General features: G+C 43.9%; 1 protein-coding gene across 1 annotated transcript in view; it reads left to right on the top strand.

The window, feature by feature from the left end:
* Positions 1-22,659, top strand: part of LOC124766441 (proton-coupled amino acid transporter-like protein pathetic) — a 169,738-nt gene that overhangs the window by 70,394 nt on the left and 76,685 nt on the right. Inside the window, exon 4 of the mRNA XM_047249144.1 lies at positions 7,210-7,485. Within this exon, the coding sequence (XP_047105100.1) occupies positions 7,210-7,485 (276 nt within the window). The remainder of the gene's footprint in view (positions 1-7,209; positions 7,486-22,659) is intronic.

Here is a 22,659-nt window from a genome sequence, read left to right as displayed (position 1 = left end):
CCTGATTAGGTCTATTGCAAATAATTGTTTATTTACAGTGAAATGCCATTGGCCTTTTCCTGTATCAATTTGTACTTGGTGTGTCCTAAATGTATCGATACCGATTAAATGATCAACTACTATTTTCTCTACCATCAAAAAATTACGTTGCTAAGAAAACTGTCCTAATTGTACAGAAATTATGGCTTGTATCTTGACTCCTTTCGATTTCTGACCAGTGGCAGATTGTACTTTGCAGTTTTGCACTGGCAGAATGGGTACATGGCCACGTTTCTTCAGTTCTTGAAAAAATCCCTGTGACATCAAATTAGTCTTATCACTTGTGTCAAGCACAATAGGTACATCAAGGTCAAATATTTTGGCTTTGATAGTAGCTTGTGCCTTGCACTCTGTCAAATTTTTCTGCGCACCCTCATTACCTAGATACAGATCATCTCTCACATCATTACCATGACTGTATCTGATGAAGCATGTGTCGATCAAGCTCGTGCCCCCACCCTCCTCCAAGGTTACAGAATGGGGGCCTACCATCACTGGTTCAAGTTTTCTAGCATTGCGGTGACATCGGTCTCTGAGTTAGACGTAACTTCCACTATGTGGATTGTTGGTGTTTGATTACGCCAATTAATATCCTGTGAGGCTCTCGACTGAAATTCTCTTTGCCTGTGTGCATTATTCGACATATGTGCATTACTTTGCTGGCCAAATTCTGCTGTCTGTGAGTTATTCGGTTGTCTGGTATTGTTTTGTGTTTGCCAAGCTGTAGGCTGATTATGGCCAGTAGCTTGTGTCTGTACATATGGTATGGGTTGGCCATACGCTACTCGCCCATTGTAGTTGTTTTTACTAAATTTTTGCCCATTTCTTTTATATCTGCCTTTGAGTTTATGGCTTTCTCCATTGCTGTTGTGATTACTGTTACCATTACCATGGATCTGTGTGGGGTAAGGTTGCCATTCGTATTGTATTACAAATCCGTTGTTTACTTGTTGGTCTGTAAACCTTCGTTGCACTGTTGGCATATTAACAGGCTTTGGTTGTACTGGTCTCTCTTTGTATATCAAATCAATTGAGTCCAGTGCAGACAGAAAGTATTTGGTGCCACGTTCCTGAATGGTAATGAGTTTTTCCCTAATATGGGCACGGAGACAGCTCTTTAAAATTTTCAAGACAGCTCCTTGAGATACTGGTTTCATCCAGTATCTGGTTTTGTTCAAATATCTTTCAAAGTAGCCCCTTAAGCTTCCATACTTGATACTGAATGGAGCTGTGTTGAATACTACATGTATGAGCCTTTCTTGTATGGCCTCAGACCAATATATATCCAGAAATGTTCTCTCAAAATGTTCAAATAGTGGCAACATTCTGCCATGTCTGTAGCCCAGAGCAGAATGTTACCCTGTGTATCTCCAACAACAAATCTAATTTTCTGGGCTTCGGTCCAGGTGTGAGGTAAAACATTTCAAAATGCTGTAGTAAAGACCACAGGGTGTCTTCTTTTCCCTTCAGAGGTAAGTATCAGAAATTGTTGATGCCTAAGTAATCCCTCATCTGCAAGTAAAGTTGACAAACATGCAGCACTGTCAGTGACAGGTGTGTTTATGTTCGCTTGTGGCATAGTGCATGGCAACTGTGCTTTCTCAACTGGTGCAACTGCTGGCAAGTGTTGTCGCATTGTGAATCCTTCGCTATTTTCCTTCAGTGGTCTAGCCCTGTATTCTGGGTAATGAGGGAAGGTATATAACTTCTTTAAAAGCATGGGTTTGTTTTCTGCCATACGTTATTTTGGAATGTCAGTAGTTTTAGTAACACTACCTCATAATCTTTCCTCTGCTGTCTTTAAACCCGAATCTATTTTAGCTAGAAGTTGGCTTTCTTTCTCTTTTAGAGCTTCTTCTGCAGTATCTACACAAGTTTTCCACACTGACACTAACTTTTCAGCAAGGGTGCTCTGCTCTTATCCAGCGCCCCAGCTTCAGCTTTTTCAGTTATTTCCTTTACATCTGCACATAACTTATCTCTCTGTTTTTTGTCAAATTCTGATTCTAAACTTAACTGGTCTACTCTTAGACTCAACTTGTGTATTTCTTTAGGTAGGTTTTTGCATATGTCTTGGAGCTCACTGACTGCATTTGTCACAGTTTTTACCGGCGCATCCACTTGGGATTGCATCTCCTGAATTTGAGAATATGCTTCACTAAGGTTTTGTAACTCACCTGCAAGTTGTTCCTGTTTATAGTCTATGGATGTTACTTTTTCCGTTAACATATTTATATTGCGGGACATGTCGGTAATTATTTCTTGTTTTAGTTGTTTACCGAGCTCTGTGAACGTCTCAGATAATTTGTCAGACAATTCACTGCTTATAGTTTTGCTCACCTCACTGAACTGTTGACTAATACTACTCTTGAAATTGTTAAATGCCTGATTTTGCTATGTAAACTGTTGTCCTATATTTTCCCGATGCCTTGTGAACTGCTATGTAAATTGTTGTATTATTAGTTGTATGAGTTGTGTCAAATTGTGTGTCTTGCTAGTATTTACATTTCTTTCATGAACTGTTTCCTGTTCTTGCATTCATGACATCATGAGCAAATAATCAAAGAATTTTCGCTGATGCGTGATCCAGTTTCACTATTTGAAAAAATGTTTCCCAGTGAGAACTGAGAAATTGTCTCATCAAGAGTCATAAAAGTGACATTGTGATTAGTAATATTACCAGTGTCATAATTTTTTAATAGTGTGACACCAGCATGGTTGTTTTGGTGGCCATTGGCCTGTTCACGAGTTGCCGCACCTGTCCCCACTCTCATCCTCCCCCCCCCCTCCAGCCCCCTCCCTCCTCCCCCCCTCCACCCCACCCCCCACCCCCCACCCCCCACCCCCCACCCCGCCACCCCTCCTGCCTGCCACCCTTCACAGTTCTCGGCCATCAGCTATGGCACTTGTCTTAGAACCCGCACCACGGATGGCCCACGTATACATTACAAAACTAGGTGACTTAACGCTTCCAAACTTCTGCACGCAAAAGAAATCATTCAGGATTTATTAGCATCAGGCATGCTCCGACCATCCAACAGAAACTGGTCTTCACCTATCCACCTTGTTCCTAAAAAGGACGGCTCCTTACACATGTGCGGGGACTACAGATCCCTTAATGCTTGGAGAGTTATTGATAACTATCCCATTTCTCATATCCAGGATTTCACACTATTACTATATGACTCGATGTTCTTCTCTGTCTTAGATTGTTTGAAGGTGTATCACCAAATTCCTATGCACCCGCCAGATATTCTGAAGCCTATTCAAATACTGTTACATGGCTTACAACTTGAAAAATGCTGCACAGACTTGGCAATGGTTCACTGATTCCATTTTGCTACCTCTGCCTTTTGATTTTGCTTATCTGGACAACATTCTGATGTTTACCTCCTCTGCCGAGGAACACCAGGTTCACCTTGATGCAGTCCATTCGGCTCTCATGGCCAACGATCAACCATGATAAATCTCAACTCTGTTCTACATCATTAACATTCCTATGCCATACCGTCATGGCCGACGGCCTCCGACCAATGGATTCTCGTGTAGAAATCATCCTCCCCCTGCCGCTTCCTCTAAGGTTATGCTCAACTCTGTCGTTTTATTGGTATGGTAAACTTTTATCGACACCATATCCCTCAGCCTGCCTCCATCCAATTGGACATCACCGATGCCCTTTCTGGCAAAAATACCACAGGGAAATGTAAGTTGAACTGGATCAAACCCATGCTCGATGCATTTGATAATCTCAAAACTGCCATTGCGAAAGCCATCACACTTGCCCACCGTGATGCTGTGGCCTGTGTTTCTATTACAACTGATGCAAGTGACTCAGCTGTGGGCACTGTTCTACAACACCACACCACTGACTCCACCCAGCCACTCTGCTTCTTTTAAAAAAAAACTAACCAGGAGCTAGTGTAAGTGGTCGTCTTTTGACAGCAAGCTTTTTGTGATTTATGAGGCAATCAAACACTTCCAGTGTGACCTCGAGGGGTGACATTTCACTATCTACTCGGATCACAATCCTCTCATGGACACCAAATGCAACCCAGTGAAGGACCTTCCGCCAAGACGTTTCCACCATATGGACTATATTTGCCAACATTCCTCAGATGCTTGCTAAATCCTCTGTGCACAGAATGTTGTAGCTGATTATCTATCTTGTATCTCGGTGCTTACCGCACCCTTTAACTTAGATGACCTGGCCCGACTGCAGACCAAAGGCATCGATACAAAGTGATTAGTTTTGGACAATGAGTCTTCACTTGCAGTCCAACCTCTTGTCCTGCCCAGGTTGATGACCCCAGTCATTTGCGATGTTTCTATGAGCTCCCCCCGCCCCTTTGTACCATCCGTTCTTCGGAGGGGGATCTTCAATGCCTCACACAACTTAGCCCACTCCGGAATGTGGGCAATGATGAGACTAGTCACTGAATGCTTCATCTGGCCCAGCATGTCGCATGACTGCCACACTTGGACCCACACATGTGTCCCATGCCAACATAGTAAAGTCGGCAGACATGTGCAGCCTCCTTTAGGCAAGTTTGACATACCAAGGGGATGCCTTCGGCATGTCCACATTGACGTGCTCAGTCTGCTCCCCCATTCCGAGGGGTACAAATACACAATATCTGTGATTGACTGCATAGCCCGTTGGCTTGAGGCAGTCCCTTTCATTGACATAACAGCAGAAACTATTGCTCGCACTTTCTTATCCACATGGGTGTCGAGGTTTGGTTGCCCTCTTTCACTCCCTACTGATCAGGAACGACAATTCAAATCCACAATTTTTGCTCGACTGTACAAGCTGTGCGGTGTAGCAAAATTCCTCACTACGGCCTATCACCCGCAGGTGAATGGCCTGGTTGAACGATGGAACCGAACTCTAAAAGCCCCACTCATGGTCTGAGACCCCGCCCATGAGGAGGACCTGAATGCATTGCTGGCAGAGATGCTATACAGAGAGCCACTCCTCCTGCCATCAGAATTCATGGAGGATGCACCGTCGGCTGATGCCATTGACCTTTCGTTTGTGGAATTGGTGCATGCGTGTGTCGCTTGTCTATGAACCCATCCACCTCGCCCTCGTAACATGCCACCGGTGTTCATTCAGATGGACCTGGCAGCATGTGAATTCATGATGCCAGCGGCATTGCAACCACCTTATTTGGGCCCCTCACCACATATTACGTCGCTGAGTGAATACGTTCATAATTCATCTCAATTGACAACCTCAAACAATTTCCGTTAACCACTTAAAACTGGTGTGGTTCCTCTCCGACCTGCATTCTGACGCTTCTGCTTGCCATCTCCGCTGCCCCACCTGCTGATGCCACTGACTTGCCTTCAAGCGATGTTCTGCCACCTACTCAGCAGTCCAATGCACATGACCCTGTCAGCGTGGTTTCTGACATGCCCACATCTCACGCTGGACGCCACCTTCAACCGCCGCGCTGGCACGAAGATTTTGTGTTCGAGTGATAAAGCTTCCCTCTGCTGTGCTGTGGGGGGTGGTGGGGGTAGTGGCTCTGTGGCACCTCTGGCATAAAGTGCCATATTTTTGGACTCAATCATCTTTGATTTATCTTTGTCTATGATCTATCGGCACGCAACTGTTGCACTGCCATATTGTTCTCTCGACTCAGCAGCATGCTGCATCCACAACATGGCATGGTCGACAGTTGCTGGCAGCATATCCAATATAATCAGAATAATGTGGCATCATATGCTATCTTTCAGATGAGGAGTAGTCTGCATACATCCCTGATAGACACAGTCTCTCAGATATTCCCACAACCAGAAGTCACATGGATTTAAGTTGGGCAATCTGCAAGGCCATACACCTTGAAATTGTCCAGAGATGTTGTGGTCATTAGTGAAGTTTCACAAAGAAAATCTTTCACCTGCCAATTGACATGTGGTGTCATCCCATCTTGCATGAAAATAGTGGTGTGGACACAGCTGGAATCACCTCTTGCACAAGGAGTCCATATAACATACAGACATCACTGCACACCTAAATAGCTTGCAAGATGTCATCTCCTCACAGAATATTGGACTGCAAGTGAAGGAACTTGTGACACCACACAGTCCCTTAAGTTGAGTGCAGTGTCTGTTTCTCTACAACAGGTGGCAGAGTACAATCCCATATGTGACAGTTGTGTGTATATGCGGCACCATGCATGGTGAGATGTGCCTCATCCATCCAAAAAATATTCCCCAGACATTTGTCAGCCATTTCCATGTGTACCAAAAAATAAAGTGCAAAGTCATGGCATTGTAGCCTGTCTTGGGACTTTATTTTTTGCACATTCTGAGTCTTATAGGGATATCAGTGTGAAATGTGCCAGAATGTTTTTGAGATTTTGACCCGAGGAGAGACAATTTCCATGATGCAACTTGAGCACTGGCTTCAGAATCTGAGGCATATGCTTCATGGTTGATTATAGTTCCAGCAACTTCATCAACAACTGCCGCAGGAATGGGCCACCACTCTCTCCCTGCTGCATCACCTAATTTATCTGTTTCTTCGAATTTCTTGATCATATTCATTAATCAATTCATTGACATGGAGTCTCTTCACAGCTGTTTCTGTTGGTGATATTCCTGCAATGCAATGCTGCTACTGCAGCCATTCTGATGAGACGACTTTCCAGCAGTGCATGGTCTCTCTTCTCAATAGCTGTTGCATTTCATGTGGAAAACTTGTACCTTCTTAATCCTTACACCAATAGTCAGGTCACAAAAGAAAAGTCAACACATGTTGCCAAGTGACAAACAGTATACTGACTTCAAAAAGGAAATATTTCACATTCTGACTGCTTACAGAGCCAGATTTTCACTTTGTGGCAAAAAGAGGAACTATTATTTTTTCAGCATACTCTGTGAGCATACTGATTAATGAACATACCTACACCATTTCAGTGGCCTGCAACATGTAAAGCCTCCACTGTAACAATTGGAACACTGGCAGTTTAGCTATAACCATCCATTATTATAAAAATGTAATGTGATGGTTTAATATTAAGATGTTCTTACACAGTCTCATATTACAATTATTGATTTGAAACTATGATTTTACTGTAATCTACTTGGTACCAATTGACATCTATACAAAATTTCATTGGATTAATGCAGGAGACTGAATTGGCTATCTGTGTTTCATAGGTGGTGGAGCACTACACCAATACATCATCAGATCAGCGCTGGTACATAGCAGGAACACTACCACCACTTATCCTGCTTGGTTGGGTACCCAGCCTAAAGTGGCTTGTGCCAGTATCCATGACTGCTAATGTTTCCATGACTGTTGGCCTGGGCATTACTCTGTACTACCTAGTCCAGGACATACCTCCTATTTCGGACCGGGTGCAATTTGCACATCCTTATGGATGGCCTCAGTTCTTCAGCATTGTCATCTTTGCTGTTCAAGCTATTGGGGTTGTAAGTATATATTTTAATGTCTCACTGTGCCATTCCCTCCTCCCCTCACTCTTTTGCTGGCCTCTTTCTCATTAATGTATATTTATATGCTAGAATTATTGCCCACAGCTTCACATGTGTATGTGTTCAACACCTATATTGATGGTGTAACAGTCTAGGAACAGTATTTGTGGATCAAAATAAGTTTATAACCACCAACTGCTTGGCATAACATGGCCTACATTTGAACAGGCTAGGGTCAGCAAAATTCAGCAAGATGTTTACTGAAATATGCAAAATTATAAACAATAAGGGAAACTAAATGTGTGTGAGTGGAGTGACAAGCTGCGTAAAGGAATAAAAGGTAAAAATCCGTTAAGAAAGTCTTAAAACAATAGGTAACAGTGAAGACACATTTTGGATGCATTTCAACATAAATGGCTTACACATGAAAAATATAAATGGCAGAGAAGCAAAAATTAACTATCTACAAATTTTCTTGATCGGAAGAAGGATACAGCAGTTCTTTGCCTAAAGAACATTGGCTAACAAACGATTGCATCAAAATTCTTGATACATTAGAGAACTGTGTTGTAGCCAGTAGCTTTTGTAGAACTAATAAAATGCAAGGGGGTCCCTGCATACTAATTAAAAATTGTTAAACATATAAAGTAAGAGATGATTTTAATTTTCTAAATTATGAGGACATATTTGAAAGTTGCTGTATACAATTATTACAAAATATTGTGATACTTTTGATGTACAGAATTCCAAGTAAAGAGGTAACAAAAATATTTCTGTTTAAACTGAGGAGTCTCTTACAGAAACTCACAAAAGAGCAAAAGAAAAGCATTACAATAGCTGCTGATTTTTGCACAAATACAATAAACAAATCCAGTGAATCAACAGAATTTATCAATCTGATTCAAGCATTTGGTTTCAATCTAAACTTCACAGAATTCACAAGAGAGAGTAAACAAACTGCAACCTGCATAGATTACATTCTGAGAAATTATTCACTTGGTGATACAAAATAATTCTGCATTGATTTAGGTATTTGAGATCATTTTGCACCGTTTTTGGAGGTACCAAAAATAAACAAACCAGCCATTAGAAAAACCAGCATCAAATGATCTTTCAGTAAGGAAAATATAAACTTGTTCCATTGTGGGTTGAAAGAAGTAAATTGGTCAGAGGATCATTGTACTACAAGTTCTAAAAATTATGACAGATATCTTGAGGATTTTTTTCATGTTTTTAATTAAATATTTCCCGTTGCAGTCTGACATGAAAAAATAACAGTCAAAGTGAAATGGATAACGGCTGGGATAAAAACGTCAATTACCAGAAAAAGGCAGTTACATAATGAACTGGAAAGTAATACAAGTTTAGATTTTATGAACAATGTGAAAAGACCTAAGATTATATTTAGAAGAATGGTAAATGCATCAAAAGAAATGACACACAAAAAATTCAATCTGAACTATACAAATAAATCATAGGTAGTGTGGTCAGCTGTAAAATCAGAACTTGGTGTAATACCCAGCAGTCTACAAATTTCCAAAATTAAGATAGATGACAAAAACATTTTAAATCCCTCAGAAACATCAAACATTTCAATAAAATTTTCATAAATGTATCAAAAGTGGGTGTTGATGTAAGTGTTTACATAGATCATGTCCAGTCCTTTGCTTTCAATCAGAATAACATGCAAATTCTAACTCACTTTGAATTACAGCTAAAGATGTAGAAAAAGTAATATTTTTCCTTAAAAATAAAAATTCAACTGGATGGGATGAAATAGCACCTCTATCTGAAATAATATACCAGTCATTTGAAGAAGAATGCTTCCCGGATGCTTTAAAGTATGCAGTAGTAAAGCCATTGTTCAAGAAAATCTCAAAGATGTAGGAAACTACCGTACAGTAAGTCTTCTCCCAATATTTTCAAAAATATTCAGAAAAGGTTTTACAATCAAGGCCTAAAATTCATGGCAAATCTAATATCGTCACATCAAATGAGTTCAACTTCTAGAAAGGGAAGAGTAAAATATGTGCCATCAACAAATTTGGTCAGAAAATTTGCTCATCTATGGGCAAATCCCAGAAATATAACAAGAATTTTCTATGACCGTATGAAAGCTTTTTATTCTGAAAATCACTCTGTACTGGTACATTGATTAGAAAGATACAGAATAAATGGTAGTGCTTTGAAATGGTTAATTTGTAACATCAGAATGGAAAATTATTTCACATGGTATCTCACAAGGTTCCATCTTAGGCCAAATCTGACATTTATTTTATGTAAATGACTTACCACTAAGAGGCCTGTCTTAAAAGAGTCAGAAAATATTTCGAGTACCTGACGGTGTTGGCACCATAATGCTCTTCAGAGTAGGCCCCTTGTGCTTACACACACTTAGCCCACTGATCCTTCCATTGCTGGAAACATCTCTGGAAGTCTTCTTTTGGAATAGTGTTCAGCTCTGTTGTCATGTTCCACATCATCTCTTCTACACTCTCAAAATGGGATCCTTTTAATGGAGTCTTCAACTTTGGAAACAACCAGGAGTTGCGAGGAGCCATGTCTGGAGAGTAGGGAAGTTGGCAAATTGCTGTAATTCCATTTTTGGCCAAGAAATTTTGGATAAAGTGGGATGAATGTGTGGGGTCATTGTTGTGATGTAGTTGCCAGTTTTTTGCTGTCCACATGTCTGGTCCTTTGCACTGATCTATGTCATGGAGTTGCCGGAGAACATCTTGATATTACTCCTTTGTCTCTGTTTGCTCTTCCGGTGCATATTCATGATGCACAGTTCCACAGACATCCAAGAGGACAGTAAGCATCACCTTGATTTTGCTTTGCACCTGCTGCACTTTCTTTGGCCTTGGAGACTCAGGATGCTTCCATTGTGATGACTGTCTTTTTGTTTCTGGGTTGTACCCATACACCCATGACTCATCTCCAGTTATCATAGTGTTCAGAAACCCAGGATCAGTGTTGGTGGTGTCCAGAAGGTCCTGTGTAACATCAAAACAGAGGTCTTTTTGTTCTGGTGACAACAACTTTGGTGTGAATTTCACAGCCACTAGGTGCTTGTTCCAATCATCACGCAAAATAGCATGTGCAGAATCTTTATTCACTCCAACCTCTTGGGCAATCTCCCACATGGTCAAATGGCGCTCTGCCCTCACCAAATTTTGTACCTTCTCAACAACAGCTGCACTCTGAGCAGTTTGGGGCCTGCCAGAATGCTGGTCACTCTCCACTGATGTGCAGCCATTTTTGAATCAGTTGAACCACTCTTAGTTTGTGTTACACCCATCGCATCTTCTTCAAACACCTGCTGAATCTTACGAATTGTTTTGCTTTGAGAATCACCAAGCTTTTGACAAAATTTGATGCAGTATCTTTGCTCAACACATTCAGTCACTTGAGAGAGTCAGTAATCTGCTGAACATGTTATGTAGCACCTCACTCAGCAACTGACAGGCAGTGTCTGATGTGCAGGAAGGCGGGGACAAAATTCATGCATGTGCATAAAGGTCTCTTCCTTTACTGTGTACAGTGGCGTCGTGCTATCGTCCCTATTTTGCATGGGAAAATCAAAGGTTGGATACTTTTCAGACAGACCTCATAAGTACACTGAAAGTGTCCCTAAAGAGTCATTGACACCCTAAATAGTTTAGAACATTAGTTTCATGTCAGTGGATTAAAACTAAACTTAGAAAAAACCCACCTCACGCAGTGTAAAACTAAACACTCAAAATCAAGTGACTTCCAAATCTCCATGTAATTCAGGAACTTTTGGAAGCAGAATCTGTTAAATTCCTGGGAATAGTTTTACAAGAAAATTTATCTTGGCCTTCACATATTAAATTCAAATGGCTCTAAGCACTGTGGGACTTAACATGTGAGGTCATCAGTCCCCTAGACTTGAAATACATAAACCTAACTAACCTAAGGACATCACACACATCCATGCCCGAGGCAGGATTCGAACCTGCAACCATAGCAGTAGCGTTGTTCCATACTGAAGCACCTACAACCGCTCAGCCACAGCGGCCACACATATTAGCTACTTGACAAACAAACTAAACAATCTACCACTTGCAATGACAATATTGTCCTACACAAGTGACACTGACACTAGTCAAGTCATTTGCCACAGCTATTTTGAAGCCACTGTGATATGGAATATAGCAAGTAGTGTAAATAGAATATTATTATTTCAAAAAGCTGTTATTAGAAATATATGTAATATTAAGCAAGCCTTTATTCATGGATTTAAAAATTTTAACTACTCCATGTATTTACATTTATGAATTGTTTGCTTTTATCCATGCCAATTCAGAATAATTTAAGAAAACAATTTTCGACATATGTATGACCCAAGAAAGAAAGATAATTTTGTGTTGCCATCTCATGCACTAAAACTCTACTCTTACACTCCACATTACATGGCTGTGAAAATTTACAATATATTAAAAATGAAGAACTTTCCCAGTATGGAACTAGGTCTACTTAAGATAAGGCTACTCACCATCATAGTGCAAAAATGTTGTTATTCACTTACTGAATTTTTAAATGATGATGAAAATTTCTTTGTATAGTAATGAAACAAATTTGTAATAATTTTTGTAAATTGAGATGGTTTTTGTTCTTTGTTTGACACATTGTATGTATCTTTGATACATCATCTGTATTGACGAATCTGCTGTACTTTAAATCAATGATTTATGTATGTCTGTCACGAGACAATAAAATTTTGATTCTGATTCAGATTCAGATTCTGACGCCTTCTTCTCCCCTCTCTGTGTCCATCTCTTTTTCCACTGTCTGTTTATTTCCTCCTCCCCACTGTCATCATCTCTTCATCTCCTCCTTTTCCTCTCTTTGTCCATTTCCAACACTCCTCTCTCTGACCATATCTTCCTCTCCCCTCCCTCTGACCATATCCTTCTTCACCTCTCTCTTTCCATCTCCATCTGCCCCTCTCCCTTTCCAGATGACTACTACCCCTCTACACCTTCCACTTACCTCATGCATCTCGCCCTGCTCCCCTCTCTCTGTCCATTTGATCCTCCCACTCACTCTAGCTGTCCACTCCTCTATCCATGTCACCCTGCCCCAGCCATGCACATCAGCATGTGTAGCCCCTGCAATACGGTTCAATAAAGTAAGTTTATACTGCTCCCACAACATGCCTGTCATGCAGAGTAGACCACACATCAGGGTAATGAAACTCATTTATTTGCCACTGACATACAAACCACCATGCAAAACAAGTTGATAAAGCAGGCCAATAGTACATCACAATATACCAGTCGTTCAGGCCGCCTACATGTTGGGGCTTGGAAAACCATTTTGTGTCCCTGAGATGTAGGCTGGCCTGCAATGCAGGTTGCTTTGGCAACCCTGGATGTTCCAATACAGTATGCCTGTCGTGCACAACAGCCTGTTCACCAGGGACCTTGGAAAACATGTTTTGCCCATATATACACTCATGTTGCAGCTAGGAGGTTATAAACCCCACAGTGCTCGTATGTATAAAACAGATAATGCATATATATATATTTTCTCTCTCTGTTTTTGCCACTAGTTTCACTTTGTATTCACTTCTCCTTTCTACCGTAATCTACTATACAATTTTTTCCCACCTATATATACTCAATAATACGTAACCCACTTCCAAACCATAACCAAAAAAATTTTTTTTCCGCTTTCAACACTACCGCTGCTATAAAATCCACCGTTTCTAGTTCACAAACAGTTCCTTTCAGCTATTGAACAACCATTTTGGCTATTTCTAATAACTTTCGCCTTTTTTTCCATTTCTGTTTTTCCCACATCACTGATCTTTTTTAGCCGCTTCCCACAGGTTTTAACGTCATTATTTCTTTGTCAGAAATTGTTAGCCTCATTTTCACAATCTGCCACCACAAAACCACTCCTTTTAATACATTTGCACGCAGTTTTTTCGAAATTTTCCCGATTCCCCCACCCTTTAACTTGTCTTGGCGGCAACAAAACCACCTAACCTTTGTGCACATTGTTGTCTACCAACCCAAGTTCACCACAGGATCAAAAAGCCCAGCTATAACCAACACTTTTTCGCCTTTTTTCACACCAGATCTCCAGTTGCTTTCTAGTTCACCTTTATCTCTCCCCATATATATATATATATATATATATCAATATAATGGAAGGAAACATTCCACGTGGGAAAAATTATATATAAAAACAAAGATGAGGTGACTTACCGAACAAAAACGCTGGCAGGTCGATAGACACACAAACAAACACAAACATACACACAAAATTCAAGCTTTCGCAACAAATTGTTGCCTCATCAGGAAAGAGGGAAGGAGAGGGGAAGACGAAAGGAAGTGGGTTTTAAAGGAGAGGGTAAGGAGTCATTCCAATCCCGGGAGCGGAAAGACTTACCTTAGGGGGAAAAAAGGACAGGTATACACTCGCACACACGCACATATCCATCCACACATACAGACACAAGCAGACATATTTAAAGACAAAGAGTTTGGGCAGAGATGTCAGTCGAGGCAGAAGTGTAGAGGCAAAGAAGTTGTTGAAAGACAGGTGAGGTATGAGTGGCGGCAACTTGAAATTAGCGGAGATTGAGGCCTGGCGGATGACGAGAAGAGAGGATGTACTGAAGGGCAAGTTCCCATCTCCGGAGTTCGGATAGGTTGGTGTTGGTGGGAAGTATCCAGATAACCCGGACGGTGTAACACTGTGCCAAGATGTGCTGGCCGTGCACCAAGGCATGTTTAGCCACAGGGTGATCCTCATTACCAACAAACACTGTCTGCCTGTGTCCATTCATGCGAATGGACAGTTTGTTGCTGGTCATTCCCACATAGAATGCGTCACAGTGTAGGCAGGTCAGTTGGTAAATCACGTGGGTGCTTTCACACGTGGCTCTGCCTTTGATCGTGTACACCTTCCGGGTTACAGGACTGGAGTAGGTGGTGGTGGGAGGGTGCATGGGACAGGTTTTGCATCGGGGGCGGTTACAAGGATAGGAGCCAGAGGGTAGGGAAGGTGGTTTGGGGATTTCATAGGGATGAACTAACAGGTTACGAAGGTTAGGTGGACGGCGGAATGACACTCTTGGCGGAGTGGGGAGGATTTCATGAAGGATGGATCTCATTTCAGGGCAGGATTTGAGGAAGTCGTATCCCTGCTGGAGAGCCACATTCAGAGTCTGGTCCAGTCCCGGAAAGTATCCTGTCACAAGTGGGGCACTTTTGTGGTTCTTCTGTGGGGGATTCTGGGTTTGAGGGGACGAGGAAGTGGCTCTGGTTATTTGCTTCTGTACCAGGTCGGGAGGGTAGTTGCGGGATGCGAAAGCTGTTTTCAGGTTGTTGGTGTAATGATTCAGGGATTCAGGACTGGAGCAGATTCGTTTGCCACGAAGACCTAGGCTGTAGGGAAGGGACCGTTTGATGTGGAATGGGTGGCAGCTGTCATAATGGAGGTACTGTTGCTTGTTGGTGGGTTTGATGTGGACGGACGTGTGAAGTTGGCCATTGGACAGGTGGAGGTCAACGTCAAGGAAAGTGGCATGGGATTTGGAGTAGGACCAGGTGAAACTGATGGAACCAAAGGAGTTGAGGTTGGAGAGGAAATTCTGGAGTTCTTCTTCACTGTGAGTCCAGATCATGAAGATGTCATCAATAAATCTGTACCAAACTTTGGGTTGGCAGACTTGGGTAACCAAGAAGGCTTCCTCTAAGCGACCCATGAATAGGTTGGCGTACGAGGGGGCCATCCTGGTACCCATGGCTGTTCCCTTTAATTGTTGGTATGTCTGGCCTTCAAAAGTGAAGAAGTTGTGGGTCAGGATGAAGCTGGCTAAGGTGATGAGGAAAGAGGTTTTAGGTAGGGTGGCAGGTGATCGGCGTGAAAGGAAATGCTCCATCGCAGCGAGGCCCTGGACATGCGGAATATTTGTGTATAAGGACGTGGCATCAATGGTTACAAGGATGGTTTCCGGGGGTAACAGATTGGGTAAGGATTCCAGGCGTTCAAGGAAGTGGTTGGTGTCCTTGATGAAGGATGGGAGACTGCATGTAATGGGTTGAAGGTGTTGATCTACGTAGGCAGAGATACGTTCTGTGGGGGCTTGGTAACCAGCTACAATGGGGCGGCCGGGATGATTGGGTTTGTGGATTTTAGGAAGAAGGTAGAAGGTAGGGGTGCGGGGTGTCGGTGGGGTCAGGAGGTTGATGGAGTCAGGTGAAAGGTTTTGCAGGGGGCCTAAGGTTCTGAGGATTCCTTGAAGCTCCGCCTGGACATCGGGAATGGGGTTACCTTGGCAAACTTTGTATGTGGTGTTGTCTGAAAGCTGACGCAGTCCCTCAGCCACATACTCCCGACGATCAAGTACCACGGTCGTGGAACCCTTGTCCGCCGGAAGAATGACGATGGATCGGTCAGCCTTCAGATCACGGATAGCCTGGGCTTCAGCAGTGGTGATGTTGGGTGTAGGATTAAGGTTTTTTAAGAAGTTGTGGGTCAGGATGAAGCTGGCTAAGGTGATAGCTGAAGCCCAGGCTATCCGTGATCTGAAGGCTGACCGATCCATCGTCATTCTTCCGGCGGACAAGGGTTCCACGACCGTGGTACTTGATCGTCGGGAGTATGTGGCTGAGGGACTGCGTCAGCTTTCAGACAACACCACATACAAAGTTTGCCAAGGTAACCCCATTCCCGATGTCCAGGCGGAGCTTCAAGGAATCCTCAGAACCTTAGGCCCCCTGCAAAACCTTTCACCTGACTCCATCAACCTCCTGACCCCACCGACACCCCGCACCCCTACCTTCTACCTTCTTCCTAAAATCCACAAACCCAATCATCCCGGCCGCCCCATTGTAGCTGGTTACCAAGCCCCCACAGAACGTATCTCTGCCTACGTAGATCAACACCTTCAACCCATTACATGCAGTCTCCCATCCTTCATCAAGGACACCAACCACTTCCTTGAACGCCTGGAATCCTTACCCAATCTGTTACCCCCGGAAACCATCCTTGTAACCATTGATGCCACGTCCTTATACACAAATATTCCGCATGTCCAGGGCCTCGCTGCGATGGAGCATTTCCTTTCACGCCGATCACCTGCCACCCTACCTAAAACCTCTTTCCTCATCACCTTAGCCAGCTTCATCCTGACCCACAACTTCTTCACTTTTGAAGGCCAGACATACCAACAATTAAAGGGAACAGCCATGGGTACCAGGATGGCCCCCTCGTACGCCAACCTATTCATGGGTCGCTTAGAGGAAGCCTTCTTGGTTACCCAAGTCTGCCAACCCAAAGTTTGGTACAGATTTATTGATGACATCTTCATGATCTGGACTCACAGTGAAGAAGAACTCCAGAATTTCCTCTCCAACCTCAACTCCTTTGGTTCCATCAGTTTCACCTGGTCCTACTCCAAATCCCATGCCACTTTCCTTGACGTTGACCTCCACCTGTCCAATGGCCAACTTCACACGTCCGTCCACATCAAACCCACCAACAAGCAACAGTACCTCCATTATGACAGCTGCCACCCATTCCACATCAAACGGTCCCTTCCCTACAGCCTAGGTCTTCGTGGCAAACGAATCTGCTCCAGTCCTGAATCCCTGAATCATTACACCAACAACCTGAAAACAGCTTTCGCATCCCGCAACTACCCTCCCGACCTGGTACAGAAGCAAATAACCAGAGCCACTTCCTCGTCCCCTCAAACCCAGAATCCCCCACAGAAGAACCACAAAAGTGCCCCACTTGTGACAGGATACTTTCCGGGACTGGACCAGACTCTGAATGTGGCTCTCCAGCAGGGATACGACTTCCTCAAATCCTGCCCTGAAATGAGATCCATCCTTCATGAAATCCTCCCCACTCCGCCAAGAGTGTCATTCCGCCGTCCACCTAACCTTCGTAACCTGTTAGTTCATCCCTATGAAATCCCCAAACCACCTTCCCTACCCTCTGGCTCCTATCCTTGTAACCGCCCCCGATGCAAAACCTGTCCCATGCACCCTCCCACCACCACCTACTCCAGTCCTGTAACCCGGAAGGTGTACACGATCAAAGGCAGAGCCACGTGTGAAAGCACCCACGTGATTTACCAACTGACCTGCCTACACTGTGACGCATTCTATGTGGGAATGACCAGCAACAAACTGTCCATTCGCATGAATGGACACAGGCAGACAGTGTTTGTTGGTAATGAGGATCACCCTGTGGCTAAACATGCCTTGGTGCACGGCCAGCACATCTTGGCACAGTGTTACACCGTCCGGGTTATCTGGATACTTCCCACCAACACCAACCTATCCGAACTCCGGAGATGGGAACTTGCCCTTCAGTACATCCTCTCTTCTCGTCATCCGCCAGGCCTCAATCTCCGCTAATTTCAAGTTGCCGCCACTCATACCTCACCTGTCTTTCAACAACTTCTTTGCCTCTACACTTCTGCCTCGACTGACATCTCTGCCCAAACTCTTTGTCTTTAAATATGTCTGCTTGTGTCTGTATGTGTGGATGGATATGTGCGTGTGTGCGAGTGTATACCTGTCCTTTTTTCCCCCTAAGGTAAGTCTTTCCGCTCCCGGGATTGGAATGACTCCTTACCCTCTCCTTTAAAACCCACTTCCTTTCGTCTTCCCCTCTCCTTCCCTCTTTCCTGATGAGGCAACAATTTGTTGCGAAAGCTTGAATTTTGTGTGTATGTTTGTGTTTGTTTGTGTGTCTATCGACCTGCCAGCGTTTTTGTTCGGTAAGTCACCTCATCTTTGTTTTTATATATATATATATATATATTTATATTTTTATTTTCATTTTCATTTCAGCCTCATGTTACACTTTCCACCTTCTAATACCATGTCACCCTCACACCATCCCCACAACGACACCATTAAGTTTTATTTACATCCCCTCCGCAAACATGCCTTTGCCCTAACCAGATTACCCTCCCATATTTTATTTTCTCAAGCTTGTCTGACATTTGGTATTACCCCCAAAGGCCTCACACTTAAAGTTCCCATCTCTGGCTGTAACCCTTCTTTCCATCAGTCCCTATACCAGTTCCAAACCGAACAATCCATTGCACTCACCCACCTAATCCTTCACCTACACATCAACTCAGCCAATGAACACACCCGTCAAAGCCTATCCTTAATAAAAGTCCTGAGTCTTTCCTCTCCCACATCCACACCAGCTGTTCAGAGCATCCTCCTACAGGCCAACCACAAATTAGAACAGCATGCCACCCTCCACCTCAAAAAACTATCCAATCTCCTGGTTTCCCACCTCCGGAAAGGCAACTCACTCACCCTTCACAACCTTTCCAGCAAACCTCCTCTCATTGCACACAGACCCAGTCTCTCCCATCTACTCAATCTCCCACTTCCAGCTCCACTCCCCCCAAAACCTCAAAATTCCAATCAACACAATCTGGAACCACAACACCCTAATTCAGTAGTTAACCTTTCCTCCAAACCTCTCTCCCAATCCGAAACCTCTGTCCTATCCAAAGGCCTCACCTTCAGCCCCACTCCCAGATTCAACCAAACAGCCCTTGTCAAAGATTTACTGTCCTACACCCGTACTCTCTGCTGGAAATATCACTTTGCCACGAAGAAAAATGATCCTAATCCTACTCCTAATGATCCAACTCCCCAAGACACTATCCAAATTGAACCCTGCGTGGAACAGTTCCGTCCTCCGTCACAGCAGGACCCACCTCCTCTTCCTCAAAATCACCCTCTCCAAACTTTCCAGGAATTTCTGACTTCCAGCCTTGCCTCTCAGTCCTTCTTAAAAAACCTTAATCCTATTCCCAACGTCACCACTGTTGAAGCCCAGGCTATCCGTGATCTGAAGGCTGACCAATTTATCGCCATTCTTCCGGCGGACAAGGGTTCCACGACTGTGGTACTTGATCGTCGGGAGTATGTAGCTGAGGGACTGCGTCAGCTTTCAGACAACACTGCTTACAAAGTTTGCCAAGGTAATCCCATTCCTGATGTCCAGGCGGAGCTTCAAGGAATCCTCAGAACCTTAGGCCCCCTACAAAACCTTTCACCTGACTCCATCAACCTCCTGACCCCACCAACACCTCGCACCCCTACCTTCTACCTTCTTCCTAAAATTCACAAACCCAATCATCCCGGCCGTCCCATTGTAGCTGGTTACCAAGCCCCCACAGAACGTATCTCTGCCTATGTAGATCAACACCTTCAACCCATTACATGCAGTCTCCCTTCCTTCATCAAAGACACCAACCACTTTCTCGAACGCCTGGAATCCTTATCCAATCTGTTACCCCTGGAAACCATCCTTGTAACCATTGATGCCACTTCCTTATACACAAATATTCCGCACGTCCAGGGCCTCACTGCGATGGAGCACTTCCTTTCACGCTGATCACCTGCCACCCTACCTAAAACCTCTTTCCTCATTACCTTAGCCAGCTTCGTCCTGACCCACAACTTCTTCACTTTCGAAGGCCAGACATACCAACAATTAAAGGGAACAGCCATGGGTACCAGGATGGCCCCCTTGTACGCCAACCTATTCATGGGTCGCTTAGAGGAAGCGTTCTTGGTTACCCAGGCCTGCCAACCCAAAGTTTGGTACAGATTTATTGATGACATTTTCATGATCTGGACTCACAGTGAAGAAGAACTCCAGAATTTCCTCTCCAACTTCAATTCCTTTGGTTCCATCAGATTCACCTGGTCCTACTCCAAATCCCATGCCACTTTCCTTGATGTTGACCTCCACCTGTCCAATGGCCAGCTTCACACGTCCGTCCACATCAAACCCACCAACAAGCAACAGTACCTCCATTATGACAGCTGCCACCCATTCCACATCAAACGGTCCCTTCCCTACAGCCTAGGTCTTCGTGGCAAACGAATCTGCTCCAGTCCGGAATCCCTGAACCATTACACCAACAACCTGAAAACAGCTTTCGCATCCCGCAACTACCCTCCCGACCTGGTACAGAAGCAAATAACCAGAGCCACTTCCTCATCTCCTCAAACCCAGAACCTCCCACAGAAGAACCCCAATAGTGCCCCACTTGTGACAGGATACTTTCCGGGATTGGATCAGACTCTGAATGTGGCTCTCTAGCAGGGATATGACTTCCTCAAATCCTGCCATGAAATGAGATCCATCCTTCATGAAATCCTCCCCACTCCACCAAGAGTGTCTTTCCGCCGTCCACCTAACCTTCATTCCTATGAAATCCCCAAACCACCTTCCCTACCCTCTGGCTGCTACCCTTGTAACCGCCCGGGTGTAAAACCTGTCCCATGCACCCTCCCACCATCACCTACTCCAGTCCTGTAACCCGGAAGGTGTACACGATCAAAGGCAGAGCCACGTGTGAAAGCACCCACGTGATTTACCAACTGACCTGCATACACTGTGAAGCTTTCTATGTGGGAATGACCAGCAACAAACTGTCCATTCGCATGAATGGACACAGGCAGACAGTGTTTGTTGGTAATGAGGATCACCCTGTGGCTAAACATGCCTTGGTACACGGCCAGCACACCTTGGCACAGTGTTACACCATCTGGGTTATCTGGATACTTCCCACTAACACCAACCTGTCAGAACTCCGGAGATGGGAACATGCCCATGCCCTTCAGTATATCCTCTCTTCTCGTTATCCACCAAGCCTCAATCTCCGCTAAATTCTAATTTCAATTTGCCGCCGCTCATACCTCACCTGTCTTTCAACAACATCTTTGCCTCTGTACTTCCGCCTCGACTGACATCTCTGCTCAAACTCTTTGCCTTTACAAATGTCAGCTTGTGTCTGTGTATGTGCGGATGGATGTGTGTGTGTGTGTGTGTGTGTGTGTGTGTGTGTGTGTGTGTGTGTGTGTGTGTGTGTGTGTGAGTGTGAGTGAGTGTATACCTGTCCTTTTTTCCCCCTAAGGTAAGTCTTTCCGCTCCCGGGATTGGAATGACTCCTTACCCTCTCCCTTAAAACCCACATCCTTTCGTCTTTCCCTCTCCTTCCTTCTTTCCTGATGAAGTAACCGTTGGTTGCTAAAGTTTGAATTTTGTGTGTATGTTTGTGTGTCTATCGACCTGCCAGCTCTTTCATTTGGTAAGTCACATCATCTTTTTTTTTATACAGGGTTATTACAAATGATTGAAGCGATTTCACAGCTCTACAATAACTTTATTATTTGAGATATTTTCACAATGCTCTGCACACACATACAAAAGCTCAAAAAGTTTTTTTAGGCATTCACAAATGTTCGATATGTGCCCATTTAGTGATTCGGCAGACATCAAGCCAATAATCAAGTTCCTCCCACACTTGGCGCAGCATGTCCCCATCAATGAGTTTGAAAGCATTGTTGATGCGAGCTCGCAGTTCTGGCACATTTATTGGTAGAGGAGGTTTAGACACTGAATCTTTCACATAACCCCACAGATAGAAATCGCATGGGGTTAAGTCGGAAGAGCGTGGAGGCCATGACATGAATTGCTGATCATGATCTCCACCACGACTGATCCATCGGTTTTCCAATCTCCTATTTAAGAAATACCGAACATCATGATGGAAGTGCAGTGGAGCACCATCCTGTTGAAAGATGAAGTCGGCCCTGTTGGTCTCCAGTTGTGGCATGAGCCAATTTTCCAGCATGTCCAGATACACGTGTCCTGTAACGTTTTTTCGCAGAAGAAAAAGGGGCTGTAAACATTAAACTGTGAGATTGCACAAAACACGTTAACTTTTGGTGAATTGCGAATTTGCTGCACGAATGCGTGAGGATTCTCTACCACCCAGATTCGCACATTGTGTCTGTTCACTTCACCATTAAGAAAAAATGTTGCTTCATCACTGAAAACAAGTTTCGCACTGAACGCATCCTCTTCCATGAGCTGTTGCAACCGCGCCGAAAATTCAAAGCATTTCACTTTGTCATCAGGTGTCAGGGCTTGTAGCAATTGTAAACGGCAAGGCTTCTGCTTTAGCCTTTTCCGTAAGATTTTCCAAACCATCAGCTGTGGTATGTTTAGCTCTCTGCTTGCTTTATTCGTCGACTTCCGCGGGCTACACGTGAAACTTGCCCACACACATTCAACCGCTTCTTTGCTCACTGCAGGCCGACCCATTGATTTCCCCTTGCAGAGGCATCC

The sequence above is a fragment of the Schistocerca piceifrons genome, chromosome 1 (assembly GCF_021461385.2).
Source record: "Schistocerca piceifrons isolate TAMUIC-IGC-003096 chromosome 1, iqSchPice1.1, whole genome shotgun sequence".
Taxonomy (NCBI): Eukaryota; Metazoa; Arthropoda; class Insecta; order Orthoptera; family Acrididae; genus Schistocerca; species Schistocerca piceifrons.
This window is presented reverse-complemented; position numbering and strand designations above follow the sequence as displayed.